Source organism: Sphaeramia orbicularis, chromosome 12, assembly GCF_902148855.1.
Source record: "Sphaeramia orbicularis chromosome 12, fSphaOr1.1, whole genome shotgun sequence".
Classification (NCBI taxonomy): domain Eukaryota; kingdom Metazoa; phylum Chordata; class Actinopteri; order Kurtiformes; family Apogonidae; genus Sphaeramia; species Sphaeramia orbicularis.
In genome coordinates this window covers 26,979,959-27,000,118 of record NC_043968.1, presented here as the reverse complement: position 1 = coordinate 27,000,118, position 20,160 = coordinate 26,979,959, and the positions used below count along the sequence as shown (strand labels likewise).

Here is a 20,160-nt window from a genome sequence, read left to right as displayed (position 1 = left end):
TGCCTTGGTACTTTTTGAGATGTAACATGTTACCAATCTAGACATGATATAACAAGGGCGCTGATTGGCTGTGTGCTAATAGACAAACTGATATTTTGTACCACAGTACTGTGTCAATAACCACTTTGACAATATATACATAAACATATATTTAATAGACAGGATCTCCGTACACATCTACTCATTTGTTTATATTTATTTTATACTATTCTTCAACCCATTGTTGTCCTTCTTTCTAGTCGACTGTTTATATTAGGTCTATGTTTAAGTGTGTTTGTGTTTATGTTGAAATTGTGCGACGTGAGCTAATACAAACTGAAGCCAAATTCCTTGTATGTGATCACATACTTGGCCAATAAAGCTGATTCTGAATGTGATATTGAGTGTGGGAGGACTTTGGTGATTCTGCTGTCGTCAGTGAGGGGATGTGTGGACTCATATGAAATAAAGTGAACTCAATGAAGCCACTACAGTGTGGTAAAAGCAGTCATCTGCTCAAATTACCAGGGTATCTGTGGTTTGTGTGTGTACATAGCACCGTGTTATTGTGTGTGGGTGCTGGACGGCAAGTCCATTAGACGTTGTTTGTTGTTGTGATGACAGGTCGCAATTACATGGGGAGTTTCATCTTGTGTCTGTGGAAGTGAGAGTAAATTGGGACATAGAGCCAACTGATCTTTACTTCAGGCTCACTATGTGTGTGGTTTTTTTTGTTGGCAATGAAGTAAATTGGAATAGAGTTAGTCTTGTTCCTCAAAGGGTAAAAGTCATACAGGGATGAACACGATTTACATGCAACACAGCTGTTTCCATGGTGCTTTCATTAGATTTATCATATTTATCTGTGTTATTTTTGACATGTCATTATCACTTTCCATACTCATGCTGCAGTACCACTTTTTTTTTATAATTATGACTGTCCACGTCATCTACATATGTGAGGTTAAGTCTTAATGTCTTTCTTTTCTACATTCTTAAAAGAGAAACTGAAAAGTGCGCAGTATTAATGTATGTATTCAACACTGCAGTAACTCCACCGCAAATGTCTTCATTAAAAAGCTTTTTCCTCTAATGCTGCGCTCTGATGTCATATTCTGACATGCATTTACAACTGCATTTACAAAAAGAAACCACTCTGAGGTAAAGAGATGCTTCTTCCTGACGCTAACACCACTGATATTTACAAAAGAAAATCACAGAATCTGCTTTGTTTTTCACTGTAAGGCCTTTTTATGAACAAAACGTTGCTCTGTGTATTTACCGTCACAAACAGTGATGTAAGGGGATTATTTTTTGAGACACTAATTGTGGCAATATGAATAGAACTTCAGCATGAAATCCCCCACAAGACGTTGTATCTAGTTAGAATTAATCTCTGTTTAAACACCTCGATTTTCTTTCTAGGACAGTTTTCTGGGCTAAAACTCTTAAATATTATATTACCTATTCATACTATGATTATATTAGTATGAGTGGGATGAATGTACTGTTCAGAGGTTTAGGTTTTTTGGCAGATAATAAAGCAGGGGTGTCAAACATGCGGCCCCGGGACCAAATGTGGCCCGCTGAAGGTTCCAATCCGGCCCATGGAATGAATTTGTGAAATGCAAAAATTACTCCTAAGATATTCACGAAAAATATTTCTTCAGGTTCCACATACAGACAGGGGAAAATATTATCATAATAACCTATAAATACTCACAACTCCAAATTTTTCTCCTTGTAAATGTAAATATTTTCATGTAATTTTTCTGTATTAACACTAAAACAAACTATGATTTCGCAAAAAAACTTAAATATCCTGAACAAATATGAAAAACCTGAAATGTCTTTCGAAGAGTAAATGTAATTTTACCAATATTCTGCCTGTTAATAAATTTGTGTCTTCGTAGATCCACTGTGATGTGTAGGTTGTGATGAACATGTGTAAATGATAAACTGAGGCAGAATAGGGTTAAATTGCACTTATTTTTCTGAAGAAATTTTAGGTTGTTCATGTTATTCACATTATTTTAACCTCCTCAGACTCAGCTATTGGTTTTCTCTCTCCCATTAAAAAAACAAAACAAAAATAACAATGTATCTGAAAAAACTGTGGCATCATGATATTTCCAATATAGGAAATTATTTAACTAGAAAAGCACTCGGAGAGCACAGACCTCCGCCAAGGCTGATCAGTGGCCCCCCCCGTGGGCCCCCCCACGCCAAGGAGGTTATGTTTTTGCCAGGGTTTGTTTGTTTGTTTGTCTGTCTGTCTGTTTGTCTGTCCGTTAGTGTGCAACATAACTCAAAAAGTTATGGACAGATTTTGATGAAATTTTCAGGGTTTGTTTGAAATGGGCCCCCCCGTGGGCCCCCCCACCCCCGATCACCACCAAAATTTAATCATTTCTTCCTTATCCCATTTCCAACAAACCCTGAAAATTTCATCAAAATCTGTCCATAACTTTTTGAGTTATGTTGCACACTAACGGACAGACAGACAGACGTCAGACAGACAGACAGACAGACAAACAAACAAACCCTGGCAAAAACATAACCTCCTTGGCGGAGGTAATAAAAAAAAAAAGCCAAAAGTTGTAATTTGCTGGGTCTCAGGAAGTTAAAGGACAGTTTGTAGATGTAATCATTTTCATTATGTAAGGAAAGTTTGGACTTGACATGATTTATATATAATCATGTTATTGTTCTACTGGTCCGGCCCATTTCAGACCAAATTTGGCTGAATTTTGCCCTTGAATTAAAATGAGTTTGACACCCATGTAATAAAGGGATATGAGACGTCGTCATTGTCTCTCAGCAGTGGTGGGTCTGTTCCTGTAAAAATATGTCGGCAAGAGCAGTGTCTACTCACTGATACTTGGAGCAGGTGGAGTTGGCGATCGATGGCTCCAACGGGTGGAAAGTGACAGGAGGACTGTGCTGGGCGGACAGCAGGAAACCAATGGCCAGCAGACTCAAACTCAAACACGTACCTGTCAAAAGGCAAAAACACAAATTATTGTTGCAGCTCTGATGGAAACAACTGCAGTAATCTTAAACATACACATTTTACCTATAATACTGCCTAAGGTGAGCTTCCTGCGGCCCACTCTTTCCACCAGCCACACTCCCAGCAGCGTAAACAGGAAATTGGTCAGTGTGGTCAGTCCAGCCAGCCAGATAGCCAGTCTGTCATCCCGCACTCCGGACATCTGTAGGATGGTGGCGCTGTAGTACCTGCAGGACAGACACAACAGGATTTCAAAAGAAATTCAAATTCTTCTTGTTCACACAATAGACATGACGGGGCGCCTGTGGCTCAGTTGGTTGTGCAGGTCGTCCAATGACCGAAGGGTTGGCGGTTTGAATTGTGCCTCCAACTGTCCACATGTCGAAGTGTCCTTGGGCAAGACACTGAACCCTACGTCGCTCCCAGTAGGGCCTTGCATGGCAGCAGCCGCCCACTAGTGTATGAATGGGTGAATGTGAGGCTTTGTGGCACCATGAAGGCTATATATGTGCAGTCCATTTACCTTTTACCATCATATTGAAAGAGTATTGCTAATATTGAAAGATGTCTTATGATTTGTATCACACAGCTATTGTTTGGTGAATGAGTATAAATGTATAGCAGTTATTTTATTTGTTTATTTATTTTTATGCCACTGGGCTGTTGTATTATATGTCCCGTTTGTGTGTGTGTGGGTGTGAATGGTGTAAGTTTAATGTAAATAATTAAAATTGTAATGTAATGCAGAGGAGACCCCAGGAAGAATAGCAACTGATGGCTAATGGGGATCTTAATAAATGAAATGAAATTAACGAGTTCTGCTGTAAAATTAAGAGAAAAGGTTAATTTTCTTTTTTGAAGTTGAGAAGATCAATATAACCAACCTGCAATGAATACAAAATACAACACAAAACGTCTAGAAACCTTTTTGCCAAATCAGGAAAGTGGTAAAGAATCCTTATTTCCATCATATTAGACATGTTCACAGTGTTAATAATGGAAGTACCAACAGGAGTGATGCATCCTGTTACCAGGTTCCTTCAGTTTTTCTTACCGTGCACCTGAAACCTGGAACACTCTCCAAAACCATCTGAAACTTACCACACTTTTATCATTAGGACAATTTAAATCCTTAATTGCTTCTTATTTTACCTCCAGCTGCTCCTGTTTTTAAGTAGATGTCTTTGTTTTTAATTTGTCTTCGTCACTTTTACTTTGTGGTATTTCTGAAATGTCCATTGTATGTTTCAAATGTTTTGTTTTGTCTCGGCTAGATTGTAAATGAGGTTGCTTCCTCAATATATCTCCGAGTTTAAATAATGAATGAATGAGAGTTGCATATGTGCAGTACTGATCAGACATCTGTGAGAAAAAAATGGTCAATGGACTGCACTTATAAAGAACATTTTGAATTTCATGTAAGGCACTGCCAGACCCTACTGGGAGCAATGTAGGGTTCAGTGTCTTGCCCAAGGACACTTTGACAGTCAGAGACAGGATTTGAACCGCTAATCCATCAGTCACTGGATGACCTGCTCTACCAACTGAGCCACAGTTGTCCTGCTTTGGTGTGAAAGACACAAGTGAGATTTCCAGTTATCCTGGAAAAACTACTTTATGTTGGCTGAATATTTTCCAGCAGTGGTGAATCCATTCCTGATCCACAAACACTTGAAAAACATGATAGATTAAAAAAAAAAAAAAAAAAAAAAAAAAAATATATATATCTTTGTTGAGTGATTTATTTGTTCTTCCCCCAGAATTAACATTTTAATCTTTTATCTGTCAGTTAAGTTTATTGTTATTAGAAATTTGCAAAAAAAGGGGCTACTAAGAATAGACATGGGGAAATAGATTTCTACTAAACTAAAACTCATTTCAACTAAACGGACCCATTAAAGATTAAAATGTTAATGACCATGTTTTGGAGGGGTTACCAGCAGCTGTGTTTGCTTTTTATTCCAAGTAAAATGCTCTGGGATATTGTTATGGGACCCTAGCAACATTTTCTTGTGAGCAAATAAAATGCTTAACAACAATATAATTTTTTTTTTTTTTTTTTTTTTACCTTACATGTTTTCATTGCAAAAACAAAAAATCAAAAAAAAAAATGGCAGGGTACGAATAATTTTGAGGTTGACTATATATAGTACTGAACCTTTACTTCAATAGTAATAATAATAACATATAAAATGTAAAATTGCTTTTAAAGGAGGTTAAAAAAACCCTTGAAGATCAGATAAAGTGCTGCAGATAACATGTATTTTCCATATGTAGATAAATACAGCCAGTAGTGCTGCCAAGTCAATAAACCAAACATAACTTCTTTCCTTATGGGAAAAGCATTCATCCACCTACCAAATCCTCTTTACTTGAGCACCACCTATTCATAGACGGTTAAACAATCAACTATAAATACCAGTCATTTTCAATGGCTCTTCTTTCTCTGACTGTTCTCATATAATTACACTGGCACCATGATGCTCCGTGTGGGCAGATTACCTCCAATCATCATCAACAAGGCTCTAAATAGGCTATGGTCAACAATACACACACCTGCATGTGCTCTAAATTGTCGCTTCAGTTATGACACGATGGAACCAAGATAGAGAAATGTGAAAAATGTATTTAAAGTATACAGGGGATGGCTGCTGTATTTGATGTGACTGGCATCAGGAGCCGTTCCATGGTTTAATGAATCTAGAAGCTTTTGTGCAAATATGTAAGTATATGAGCGGTGTATTTGCAAGTACAAATACATCCAGCTGAAAAAACCCTGAGAGAATGCAACACAATTCAACCAGAAATACAAAGGAGATAATACTCATTAAAAGAAAAAGCCAAAATAAAGAGTCTCCGGCATTGTCTATGTCTGTGTGTCTCTACAGGCAACTCTGAATTAGCAGTGTGCTTTCCCTCTCTTCAAAAGCACCCTTATCTCTCCGCTTTCTGCCTCTTTCTTGCTCTCTTCATTCCCAAAACAAAGATGTTCCATTGAAGGATTTGCATAATAACATTTTACTTTCATGCCATTGTTTCAGGAGGAAAAAAATGAGAGGACTTTTTGATTTCATTTTAAAAATATTAACATACATTAGCAGACGTTATGGCAGGTGATAAAGGTCACAGGGAGCCGTGTACTTCCTCAAACTTATTAAAAAAAGGCAGCATGGGTGCACACATCTCAGTACGTACTCATGGACATATTTCAGACACACACACAGATGAAATGAGTTGGTTTTGGACCAGCTGTGGGAATAAAAGCACCATTTCAGTTCTCAGCAGTGCAGCCTGCTGTGCTCCATCTCTGGCCCTGCGTCTTACTGATTATAGGACACACACACACACACACACACACACACGCACACACACACACACACACACACACACACACACACACACACACACACACACACACAGATGCTCACACAATAACCATGTTCGGGGTGAAAAACACTCTGAATAACAGCTCACGCAACAAAATGGTCATATTTTTTTAACCACTGTGCCTCAAAGTATATTTTGCGTGTTAAAAGCTTCTCAAGCCTTCAAAGCCTGAACTTGAGTCTCCTATTTTTTCCTATAACAATAATTCATCCTCTATTTTCTTGCATTACTACAACACATCGGAGAGAAAAGGGTTACCTGTTGACAAGTTCTTAACAGAAGAAAAGAAACACCTTCAGAAAAAGATTGTGTGCAACGCCAAATACTTGATTCCACGTGTAGTATGTGATGAAAAACAGTTTAATTATCAGCATGGACGTTTCTCAGTGTAAGAAGATGAATTCAAGAGGAAAAATAATTAGTGACAAGTTGAAATTTTGGTGCAAAAGATGAATGTGAGAAGTGCAGCTCAGCAGCTAATGAAGTTCATTTCTAGATGAGAATGCATCATTTTAATGGGCACACACTGAACATCCTGGCGCTGAGTTATTTACATTGCCGTGAGTGGTGTTGTTAACTTCTGGAAGTCAGTTTTACTTGTGTTTTGAGGCTGAAAAATGTGAATTTGCATGATGCTGGTTGCACTTTAATGAGACAGCGTAGTTATCTGCAAGTGGCATTCATCTGACTGACAGTGGAGTGTGTTTTATCACTGGAAATGCAAGAGCGACTTAGCATCTGTGGCGACACAAACTGGCAATAAGTGAAACCTCTTGCCTCATTTGTATATTCCAAATTTTATTTACTTTTAACCTTTTATTGGGCAAGTGACTATTTTTGGTCATTTCTGCACACATTACAAGACAGTGACAGTGACAGTTCCAGTGAGGACAGTGAATCAACAATCTCAGGTCCAATGTGGTCTCCAGGGTCTGTAAGGTCCACCTCTGCATGAACACTGAGTGGACCTGCTTTGTTAGGTACCATGAAGTAATGGTACTAATGTAAGGAATGATGAATGTAAGGGATGAGAGCCCACCTGCTCTACGTGGCCTTTTAACACTCATGCAATGTTGACATTTTGTTTTTGTTTTTATATTTTAACTTGTTTTATTTATTTATTTAATTTGATTTTAATGTTTTTTGATGCTTTTATTAATTTGTATAGTGCTTTTATTCTTCTGTACAGCACTTTGGTCCACTGTGGTTGTTTTAAAGTGCTTTATAAATAAAGTTGGTTTGGATTGGATTGGATGTTCAAAGGGGTAATGTGGATGTGGACAGGTGTCTGGATCAGCATTTATGGTGGTCTAATGTTCTAAAATGTATGTTCTTTTCACCTTACATGTGATTTTGTTGTATTATTTTTATATTTACTTCTTGCATTTTTTTTGCCCCATACATACATACATACATACATATACATAAATATACACACACACATATATATATATATATATATATATATATATATATATATATATATATATATATATATATATATATATATATAATTTCACAAAACTAATGAAGTCTTGTTATGTCCTCCAATAACACACTAAGGCTGAAATTTTTAATTTCAGAGTATCTCTATAAGTGAACTATAAAGGGTTAAATAAAAATATGAGCAAAACTAGAAAAGCATTCGGAGAGCTCAGACCTACGCCAAGGCAGATCAGTCTGTCATCCCCCCGATCACCACCAAAACTGAATCATTTGTACCTTGTGCCAGTATCAACATTTCCTGAAAATTTCAGCAAAATCCTTCTGCAACTTTTTGAGTTGTATTGCTAATGACAAACAAACAAACAAACAAACAAACAAACAAACAAACCCCGATGAAAACATAACCTCCGCCGTTCCTTGGCGGAGGTAATAACATACTGGACTTCCTGCCACTGACCAGGATATTCTCACTTTATTACCACTTCTATTCACTACTATGCTGCAAGCTTAAACAAGACAGATTTCAGCTTTCAGCCTTGATAAAAAGTGACACTTCAGTACTCGTTAACTATTAACACATACTGCAGAGTGACAAGAAGTACTCCCAGGCAGACAAATAGGAATCCTATGAAACAGACCACAGAGTTCTGAAAATATGCTCCAAAATATACAGGGTGGGTGAAAAGTAACAAGGCATTAAAATTGAAAAAAAATTTTTTTAAAAATCCATATTCCTATTACAAATTTATGGAAACAAATGATACATGTTCTTTATTACATGGCAAAATGAAAGTAAATGTTCATATTTCAACGTAAGCATCGGTGGCATCAACCAGTTTCCTCAAACGGCCAGGGATAGAATGAACAACCCTCTGAAGGACGTTATCTGGGATGTCACTGAGAACCTCCTGAATCCGTGAAATAAGAAATAAGACAATAAAAAAAGAGGAAATTTCCATTAGCGTTGTCTGTTAAAAAATGTTTTTGTCATGACTTCAGTGATACTAAAAATTCTATTTGCACTTTCTAATGCTTAGTTACTTTTCACCCTGTATGTCTTGAAATATGCTTATTTTAAAAGCTATGGAAAAGAAAGTGGTTCAGAAAAGTCTAAATAATGAAGAATGAAAGCTCTCTCTTCACAGAGGAAATATGTTTTAATAGCAGTGTCAAAGGTGAATCAGGACAGATTCAGTCCAATTATATGCATGTCAAGGAGCTGCAGTCATTCTCTGTGCACTGCTGCTATACTGTGGTGATTCCCCAGAGAAGATTTTCTGAAATAAGGCAGCCAGTCTGTGCCAGGATATTTCTTTTTTAAGGCTATGATATTAGATTCAAGCATTCATTCATTCATTATCTGAACCCGCTTTATCCTCACTAGGGTCACGGGGGTCGCTTGGAGCCTATCCCAGCTACATAGGGGCGAAGGCGGGGTACACCCTGGACATTTCGCCAGTTCATTGCAGGGCTGACATATAGAGACAAATAATCACTCTCACATTCACACCTATGGGCAATTTTAGATTAACCAATTAACCTATCAGTGCATGTCTTTGGATGGTGGGAGGAAGCCGGAGTACCCGGAGAGAAGCAATAATGTTAAAATAAAAAATAAAAAAAAGTCAGGTTACATATAGTTGCGGGCAGGTTAATGGAGGGATTAATCAGTGCTGATATAATGTTTTGCAAATGATCAGTACAGGCAGAACTTTCTCACATGGAAAATAACAGCTGGAAAAAGGTTTAATATTCAGCTCTGTATTTTCCAAGTCAATCATACTTCAATTAACGGTGTCTAACTTCTACTTCAGGATTAATACAGGCCAATTAATCTACTTTCTGTTGTTTGAAACGTCTGTTATGTAAATCTGTCAGTCATCCTTTAGTTCAGGGCATATTAAGCACTTTTCATTTCACTCTAAAGCCTTTTATATCAGAGACCTTGCAGAGCACTATTGCCAATCTGAACCAGAGAAGATCTGTCCTAGACCAGAACCATGTCTGAAACTGGAACCATGGATTCAGAGCTGTAGTTCGATCACCTCTCATCCAGCACATCAACCCAGAAGGACCCAGTGTGACATTTGTGGCAGTTCCCAAATGCTTTTTTCTCTATATTTAACCATCCTTAAGGGGTGTCACAATGGTGGAAAATGAGAGGACTCAACTGCACGGTGCTGAAGGGAAAACGGGTTTATTAACAAAACACAAATCAAACATAAGCAAGGGATTAGCAAAAACGTGGGTATGTAGTCAGAGTCCGTAGGAATGAGCTGAATGTCTGGGTTAAGGAGTGGATGAAGAAGGCAATGGACCAGCGCCGTACGACTGCAGTACCAGGCCTTATATAGGCTTAATGATGATGTGCTGCAGCCGTGCGGCGCACAACAGGTGAGTCTGGTGATGGATGAAGTGGAGAGGGAGGAGCCAGTGGTAACACCAGCACAGACCGTGACAAGTGGTTTATCATCATTTAATGTAATATTATCTTCTATATTTTGTGGGTTTTTTCCCCCAGTGAAAATCAGATTTTTTCCAACATTTAATTTACTGATCATGTAGGTGTTGATAAAAGCTTGAGGAATATTACACTCCTGATCAAAATCTTAAGACCATTTGAAAAATTGCAAGAATGTACATGTTTCATTAGTCGCTTTTCCACTGGACATCTGCGCAAAACTTTACCGATATTTACTAAATGTCAAAAAAACAGAAGTGCGTAATGTCAGTTTTTCCATTGAATCCCAAATGCGCTGACTTGTTTATTTATTATCACGAGATGACACGAGAAGTCATTCCATAAACATGGCGACAAACATAAATATAGTGTCGATTTACAGATATATTCATTATTATTATACATTACCCCTCTATCTCGTACAAAATTAAGAAATGATTGGGTTTCCTGGTGTGTCCACACATACTGTGCCATGTTTCTTTTAAAACTCTTCTTCTTTACTTGTTGTAACGTACGTCAACATCCGTTTTTTTAATTCACCTGACTCTAGTTGCGAAAAAAGGTCTTTCCATTGCAGTTTTGCTTGATATACCATTTGCGCTATGCCCGAAAAACCACCTCTTGCCAGCACAAAAACTTTTAAGGGAAAAATAAGAGTTTTAGTGAAATTGTCGTTTCTCCATTAGGTACATTTTTATGAGCAAGCTATATTTGCACAATTTGAGGGTCTGTTGGATCTTAAGAAGGTTCTCAGAAGAGTTCAGAATGCATAAAGAAAAATGGGAGTGACACAAAAAAAAAAAAAAAAAAAAAAATTGAGTAAGCAATTTATTGCAAACAACAATTAAACTGAAACAGACTGTTCATTAGCTGATCAAAAGTTGAAGACCACAGCCTTTAAAAGCCCAAATCTGTGCAAAAATGTGGATTCAATGTCATTTTCTGTCAGGAATTCACACTGTCATGACCTCCTGATGGCAAAGGCAAAAAAGCTTTCTCTCTTTGAATGTGGTTGGATTGTTGAGCTGCATAAGCGAGGCCTCTCACAATGCGACATCGCTGCTGAGGTTTGCCTTTGCCATCAGGAGGTCATGACTTTGTGAATGCCTGACAGAAAATGACACTGAATCCACATTTTTGCACAGATTTGGGCTTTTAAAGGCTGCGGTCTTAAACTTTTGATCAGCTGATGAACAGTCTATTTCAGTTTAATAGTGGTTTTCAATAAATTGTTAACTCAATTTTTTTTTTTGTCTCACTCCCATTTCTTCTTTATGCATTTTGAAACTCTACTTAGAACCTTCTTAAGATCCAACAGTGCAAAATGTACATTCTTGCAATTTTTCAACTGGTCTTAAAATTTTTGATCAGGAGTGTATATCAGAAATAGAGAAAACTGAAGAAAAAGTGACTTTCAGCACAATCTATCACTAACTAAACATAAACCCAGTGTCTCCATCCACTGTCATTGATCCAACTCCATGGGTTTTACTGGTGAATCAATGCTGTAGAAGATGATGGTGTTTCCATGGTAACTACGGAGCCTCTGAACGTCCAAATGGGTCATATCTGATGACCACGAAAAGATGACAAACTGTATTTTATGTCAAGTATTTACATGTATAGTGGATTAACAGGGATTAAACAGTTTATATCAGTAGATGATTTTGGTAGATGGTGGATGTTTGGGTCTTTAAGGGTTAAAAGAATCTGACAACATAGACATGAGTCTGAGTGACAGGTACAGCAGGAATGAACATAAAAAGAAAAAGAGAAGAGGACTGACACAAACGGGGAGAAACATTTAGGTTGGGGAAGGTTGGCTGTGGGGAAGCAAATAATTGATCACAGGGGAAATAAAATATGCACACACCAACTCATTGTGCCGTCACCTTAATGCATCTATTTTAGTTCTATTGCATGTCACCAGCCTGTCAGAAAGTCATTTGCACCTTGGAAAGCGGGGAAATCTTATACCTTCAAGAGCAGCAATGTTTGGGAGATGCTTGGTAAATCAGGTAATTGACTGAGTCAACTGCTTCTCCCATAGACACAGTAGGCGCTAGTCGTGCATACAAAGATAAAACTAGAATAGACAAAAAAATAATAATAAGCATCTTGCCTCCAAACTCTCCCTGCTGTTTTTAGCCCATTTCACACAGGTGGTGAGAGGACGGGGCTGACTCACAGTTGACATTTACTGACACATCACTGGATTGTCTCAAAGGCTGCTGACTCCTGGGAGTACACAACACGTGGTCTTAAAGGACCACGCAGTTGCTTTGCATGTTTCAGTTAAATTAAATGGCACTCAGCGATACCACACAATAATACATTTTAAGTATGACTCCACTTTAACCACAGGTTTGAACTATGCAATACTCCACTGGGGTTTGGAAATGGAGGCTAACACTGAGTCATTGTGTTGGTATTTGATAAAATGACATATTATCTGATTTATAATCTGCACAGGCCATGTTGGTGATGGTGTTCATTTTGTTAGTTTTACCAGTGATATTCTCATATTCTAAAGAGGAAATATTCCAGTGTCAGCTGTTTAAACATGCGGCCCATGGGCCAAAGCCGGCCCGCCAAATGGTCCAATCTGGCTCACTGGATGAATATGTGAGATTACACTGAAGATATTACCCCATAAAGACCCAAAGCTCCACCTATAACCTAAAGCATCTACTGATCTAAACTGTTTAATACCTGTTGATCCACTAATCCTATCGATACATGTCAATAATTGGTGTAAAATACAGTTATTCATCTCCAGATATGACCCATTTGGACGTTCAGAGGCTCCATAGTTACCATGGAAAGACCATCATCTTCTACAACATCGATTCACCAGTAAAACCCATGGAGTTGGATCAGTGACAGTGGATGGACACACTGGGTTTATGTTCAGTTAATGAGAGATTTGCGGTCTTCTCTGTTTTGATATGATAACCTTTGTATTTACTCTGAGTTTTCATAAATATTTAAATTAAATGTAGGAAATTAAATATAGGAGAATACATGATACAGTGAAAGATGCCAAATACAGAGGATAGTATTAGAATAAATGGTGAAAAATCACTTAAGAAAGGTTAAATAATTCAGAGAAAAATTCAGGGAACAATTCTGAAGTGTACTCCATCATAAACAACCCATGTGTTTACAAACAGAGCCGGTAAGTCACTCAGGCATTTTCGGAAATTTGTCGTGATGTGTGTTGTAGGAAGCAGAGCTCTATGCAGCCGCAGTAACAGCAACAATAAACATGTTGACCAAGCAAAAGCGGCTGTGTGGAACTCTGCTTCCTACAAAGCACGTTGCGACAAATTTCCGAAAATGCCTGAGTGAGCGACCATCTCCGTTTGTAAATGAATGGCGCATTTATGGTGGAGTACACTAAGAAATTGCTCACCATGAGGGAAGAGATTCAGGTGCGTAATCACGGAAAGACTTATGGATTTGTGATACTTAGGCTATGACTGGGGTTTTACAGATTTGATGAAAAATTGGTGACAAAAGTCCTACACAGCTTTAACCTATTTTTAACTTTTTTGTTAAGGACAATCCCCCTAGTTTGAAAGTTATATAGGACTGTTTGGTATATTGCATGTAACCTCAAGTCCATATTTGGGTTCATATATTATAGGTGCAGGAGACTTTCGTGACCAATTTTTCATCAAATCTGTAAAACCTCAGAATAAGTACAATGAATCTGTAAGTCTTTCTGTGATTACTCACCTGAATCTCTTGCATTATGGTGAACAATTTCGAAGTGCCATCCACCATAAACAAAATCATTTGTTTACAAACTGAGCCGGGAGGTCACTCGGGCATCTTCGGAAATTTGTCGCGATGTGCGTTGTGGGAAAGGGAGGTCCACGCAGCCACCTGATAGCGGCAGAGGCAGCACAACCATATGGTATTATAGGGATGAAACACGACGCGAAAACGGCTGAAATGCAGAAACGGCTTGAGGAATATGCATAGCGGGAATATGCATGACGGGTCTGTTCCAGCTGCCTCTGTCAGGTAGCTGTGCGAGCCTTCGCTTCCCACAATGCACGTCGCGACAAAATTCCAAAGATGCCCAAGTGACCTCCCAGCTCAGTTTATAAACAAATGGTTTTGTTTATGGTGGATGGCACTTCAAAATTGTTCAACGTAATGCAAGAGATTCAGGTGAGTAATCACAGAAAGACTTACAGATTCATGATACTGAGGATATGACTGAGGTTTTACAGATTTGATGAAAAATTGGTCACGAAAGTCTCCCAGACCTTTAACATTCAAAATGGGAAAACCTTTCATTATTGTTACCTTCCCTATCATGCATTAGTTTCTTAATTGTAATAATAATAATAATAATAATAATGATAATAATAATAATATATTTTATTTGTATAGCACTTTTCATAGAACTCAAAGACACTTTACATGCAGCAGATAAAAACAGATAAAAAAGCCGGTGCAAAGGCAGGTATAGGAATATAAAACAATTAAACATTAAAATTAAACATTAAAAACAATCTTAAATAAATTATTTTTTAAAAGGGATTTAAAGATGTTGAGGTCGGAGCAGTGTCGGCTAGAAGGTGGGAGAAGGTAACTACGCCTGTATCTTTTTAGAACGATCAAGTTGTAAGGCCTGTAAAAATGACATGGAAATTAATGAGACAAAATTCAAGATATATTGTAAAAGTTAAAAGTCACAGATTTGTCCATCCCCGAAGGCAGACAGCAAAGGTCAAGAGCAGTTAATAATGACAAAAACACATGTGCTGTGATAGAGGAGGGGGTCTCACTGTGCTGCAGAACCACATCCTCACAGAGTGCTACTTATTGACAGTGCACTGATCTAATTATGTAACCTAATAGTATGGATTTAGAAGGAGTCAGAGACACAGGGAAAAAAACACGAATGTAAGAGAATAGAGATAGAGCGGGTTAACAAGTGCAAATGCCTACGAGTGGGCACGTAGTGAGTGAGCATGCATGAGTGACCGAGACACTGAGTAAGAAAGTAAGTGACGAGGTGTGAGAGGGAGAAGAAGGCAGGAGAGAGATGGAAGGAGGTGAGAAAAGGATGGGAGGGCGAGAAGAAAAATGAATGGTTGGAGAAAATAGAAAAGGAAGGATGTACCGTAGGTGTGAAAACAAGAACAAATGGACAGATGGGAAAAGATGTAGAGAAAGAGACAGAAAGATAGAGAGTGTGTCAGAGAGAAGAGGAGATTCTCTTGGGAACTGGCCTATTTTTCAAATGAATGCATACAAACACAGAGCTGCATCACATTTATGCTGAGAAAAAACAAAAACAAAACAAAAACAACATTCAGCCCAAATAGGTACAATGCAGATGGGCTGTTCTGATGTTCTCCACACACAAACACAGCATCAAGTGGAACTACTGCAGACGGCTGTAATCCTCACAGAAGGAAAACACACTCTATCTCCCTGATCCCTCTAGAAGAATAATGGCCACATGTATCATCAATAAGACACACAGCAACAGTTATGCAGGTCAACAGGCCAACTAAGGCCCAGTTTACACAACAGCGCTCTCAGGTTCAATACAATTCTATTCTATTTTGTTTCTAGAGCCCCCAATATCACAACAAAGTCACCTCACAGGGCTTTACAAATGCTGTTGAATGGATAAAAGAAAAACACAATGAAAATAAGCAAACAGTCAAGTAATCAGTTAGTAAACAGTCGGTGAAGCAAATGGATCAATGTCCTGGGTAGAGCTGCACAATATATGAGCATCGTCACCGCAATGTCCGTGTGCGCAGTAGTCCCATTGCAGGTCCTGTACTGTAATGCAGGAGGCAAATGAACTCAACATGTTCTCATCACAATAGTTCTTCATCAGTTTGCCGAAGCAGACCACGCCCCTCCACATGGAGTGAGTCACTGGTAATAACATTGAAAAATGAGCAACGAATAAGATTGAATGAATGAAGACTTGGTGCCAAAAACAAAAGCAACGTCAGTTATTCGGAATTATTTCAGCTACAAGAAGGATGAAACTGAAACGCATGTTCTGTATCGACAGTACCTTACAGGTGTTGCCACAACGAGAGGAAACACATCTAATTTGTTTGACTGTTTACGTCGGCACCACACAGCTATTATATTCTCCTGAGTATTTTTTCATATCACAACATATATTGCAGGGTTAAGTCGCAATGTCAGTTTTTTCCAATATTGTGCAGCCCTAGTCCCAGGCATCCCCCATCCTTAGAACCTCCTTCTCTGCAAGGAAACACTCCAACAATTCCAGTGGGAAAAGAGAAACCTCAGGGAGAACCACAGTGAAGGACAGATCCACTCCCATGGACAGACAGACTGTAGATGAGACCAGGACTGACGGACATCCATTTACTGTGTAAGGATGGAGTGGGGTGGGGGTACATCTAGTCAGAGGAGGGTGAGGAGGTCCATCCAGTCAGGTGAAAATGAAAAATATTTTATCAGATGTGCCTTTCATTTAGACAGCAACAGCGTTTCTGGGGGTTGAAAACGCAAAAAAGTGAAACCACCTTCTAGAGTGGAAATCTTAAAAACGCTCCACTCTTGCGTCATCATCTAAAGGGTTGAAAACGCAAACTACATTTTCTCGTCATGGGGGAATAATACATAAGAGCGGGTGGAGGGAGTTCTCCCTAAGTACCGCGATGTACCTTTCTCTCTCTCTCTCTCTCTCTGGTACACATAACTGTACAGGACCTACACCTGCAGGCGCCAATGCAACATATTCAACTGCATCTGTAGGTTTTATGTTCCGTTTTACAGTCTGATTGAGGTGCCTGTTTGCCATAAATCCTCTACCATGTTGGCGTGATCGGCCCTTATCCATGGTCCTGAAACTTAGTTAGACAATCTCCCACACCGCAGGCTTGGCTGTCACAGAAAATTAAATGTTTCACGAATTTTTAGTTTGTATTAAAGATGATTGTTCAACTGTTTGACATGTAGTAGAACCTACCGTTAACTTAAAAATAATTAAGCCTGTTGATTGCTTGTTTTTTCATGATTCACCCCCCCTTTGTTTTTTTTGACAAATCGCACCCTGATTAAAGGTATAGGCAGTCCAACAAAATACTACAATGTGCGACTTTTTGTGTGTGTCAGGCTGTGCATATAATTATAGTGTGAGCAGCTCATTTATTTCCATCGTGCATCACAGTAGTTTACACTCAAATATCAGAGTTGTATTAGTGTCCATACTGGCAGTTTTGAGTAGAATTTTCACGTCTCTAGTATGAACTGCTCAGAATTTAGTATGGATGTAGGATGGAGTGACTGAGGGTGAAATCTGAGGTCTGAAGTCTTATCAGTAGAGCCAGACCAATTATAGCGTATCACCAGTTAATCAACATCGGCCAAAATGTGACCGATTTATTAACTTTTTTGCTGCAGAGATTCTGTCGCTCACTGCTCCTGTGTGTGTGTGTGCTGCCCAGAGAGTTAGAGGAATAGTAAAGTGTGTCAGTTTCACATTCACTTCCGCACCGACAATCAAGCTATCACCCCCCCACACACGCACACACACACCGATTTATGCAAGTGTTAATCCACATGTCCACAATTATCTAATATCATATTATTATATCATGTGTAGATCAATGTTCTTATTTCATATATCGACCAATATATCAGTTTTCAGCCAATATCAGATGTGTTTTTTTTAGCCGCCAATATCGGTATCGCCCCCAAAAATCCCATATCAGTTGGGCTCTACTTATCAGCATGAAAGGGAAAACCGAAAGCACAAATGAGCATCAGTCTTTCAGCTTCCATATGATTTTATGGGCATGAGCTAAAACACAATATCTGCAAAATAACTATAACTCATACAAAGTGGTTTTTTTTATGTATTAAACAAATGAGATGTTTGCATAGACATTAGAGCAGGGGTCTCAAACATGCGGCCCGGGGGCCAAATGCGGCCCACCAAAGGTTCTAATCTGGCCCGTGGGATGTTTTTGCAAAGTGCTAAAATTCCACAGTCTTGAATTGAATTAAGCAAAAAAAGCTTGAATTAAGGAAAAATGTTGAATTAAGAAAAAAATAAATAAATCTTCAATTAAGTAAAAAAAATCTTGAATTAAGACAAAAAAAATCTTGAATTTAGCAAAAAATCTTGAATTAAGCAAAAAATGTCTTTGTTTTAGTGCAAAAAATAACATTAAATTATGAAAATATTTACATTTACAAACTATCCTGTAACAATAAAATGTGAATAATCTGAACAAATATGAACAACCTTAAATGTCTAAAGAAAATTAAGCACAATTTTGACTATTTTCTGCCTGTTACTCAGTGTTTAGTGTCTTTGTGGATCCGATCCATAATGCACATGGAGAAATGATAAGTTGAGGCAGAATATTGTTACAATTACACTTATTTTTCTAAAGAAATTTCAGTTTTTTCAGGTTATTTACTTCTTTTTTGTTTGGATAGTTTATAAAAGTAAGTATTTTCATAATTTAATGGGTTTTTTTTCTTTACACTAAAACAAAGACAAAAATTTGGAGTTGTCATTATTTATAGGTTATTATGTTATTATTTTATTGGTCTGGCCCACTGGAGATCAAATCAGGCTGAATGTGGCCCCTGAAAGAAAATGAGTTTGAGACCCCTGCATTAGAGTGTGTATTCCTAATGTAAGTCTGAGCCTTTTGATTAGAGAGATTACAGAGAGTAGAACATTTCCCATTAAAGGAGCTCTAGCTGTGACTCAAATGGAGATATTGAGGAGACTGGTATGATTAAGCTGCTTATGAATGTTTCAAAACACACGCACATAAAAAACAACAACAGTGAATGTGTTGCCATCTCTCTCAACATGCACAAAAAGACACACAACAGCATGAGGCTGCCAACCGAGTGGCCGTGTAAAAACAGGCGTGTCGTGACATTTTCAGCATGACATTTGTCTGTGGGACCATCTGTGAAGGCCAACTGGACTGTGTCAACAACAAAACACGAAACAAAATCACATATCACCTACTATTTCGAGGTCACTGAGATAGACCTATACAATGTAATCACTCAAATACTTCACACATCAACTCAAGGTTGCACAAGGCACACGAAATCCAAGACTTTTGAGTAGATGAATGATGGGATATACAGTCATTATTTTTACAGCAACTTAAAGGTGGAGCATTTTTTACTATATTGCTTAAAATCCCCTTCACACCCCGATTACAACCAACTAATGAAATGTTCTAACACAAAAATACAAAAATTTAGGAGAGGAAGACATTCGCTGGGAAACAGTATGGAAGAACTTGCACGACACATCCAAAAATCCTGACCATCAGTTAATACATTTCAAGTTTACACACAGGATGTTTTTAACTCCCAGGAAATGTCGCGCTATGAAAATTATTCCATCTCTTATGTGTGACTTATGTACACTAGATACTGTAGGATCATTTATACATATGTACTGGGAGTGTCCTGAAGTGTATGATTTTTGGAAGCAAATCTCTGTCACTTTGAGTGTTGTGCTGGAGATTAATATCCCATTATCACCATCTTTACTTCTGCTTAATGATGACTCTACCTTAGAACTTTCTCTTCAGCAAAGGCATATATTATGGGCTGCTCTCACTGTAGCCAAGAAAATGCTAGCGTTGAGATGGCAACCACTTCATACTTTATCACGGCAACAATGGATAAATTATTTTCTAGATATAGTTATGATGGAGAGGTCAGTGGGCCGGATGCATGCAGCCAGTCGAAAAACGCTTAGAATGTGGGATGGTGTTTATTTTATGGTTAAAGAAAGAGTGCAACATAATTGTCTATGACTTTCCTGATCACTATCCTGTTTATATCTGTAAATTATATTCTCTTT

The 20,160-nt window shown here is 38.1% G+C and overlaps 1 protein-coding gene across 1 annotated transcript in view; it reads right to left on the bottom strand.

Moving 5' to 3' along the window:
• Positions 1–20,160, bottom strand: part of slc2a13a (solute carrier family 2 member 13a) — a 108,007-nt gene that overhangs the window by 10,208 nt on the left and 77,639 nt on the right. Inside the window, exons 5-6 of the mRNA XM_030150382.1 lie at positions 3,056–3,219; positions 2,855–2,975 (exon numbers count right to left, since the gene is read on the bottom strand). Coding sequence (XP_030006242.1) covers positions 2,855–2,975; positions 3,056–3,219 — 285 coding nt within the window. The remainder of the gene's footprint in view (positions 1–2,854; positions 2,976–3,055; positions 3,220–20,160) is intronic.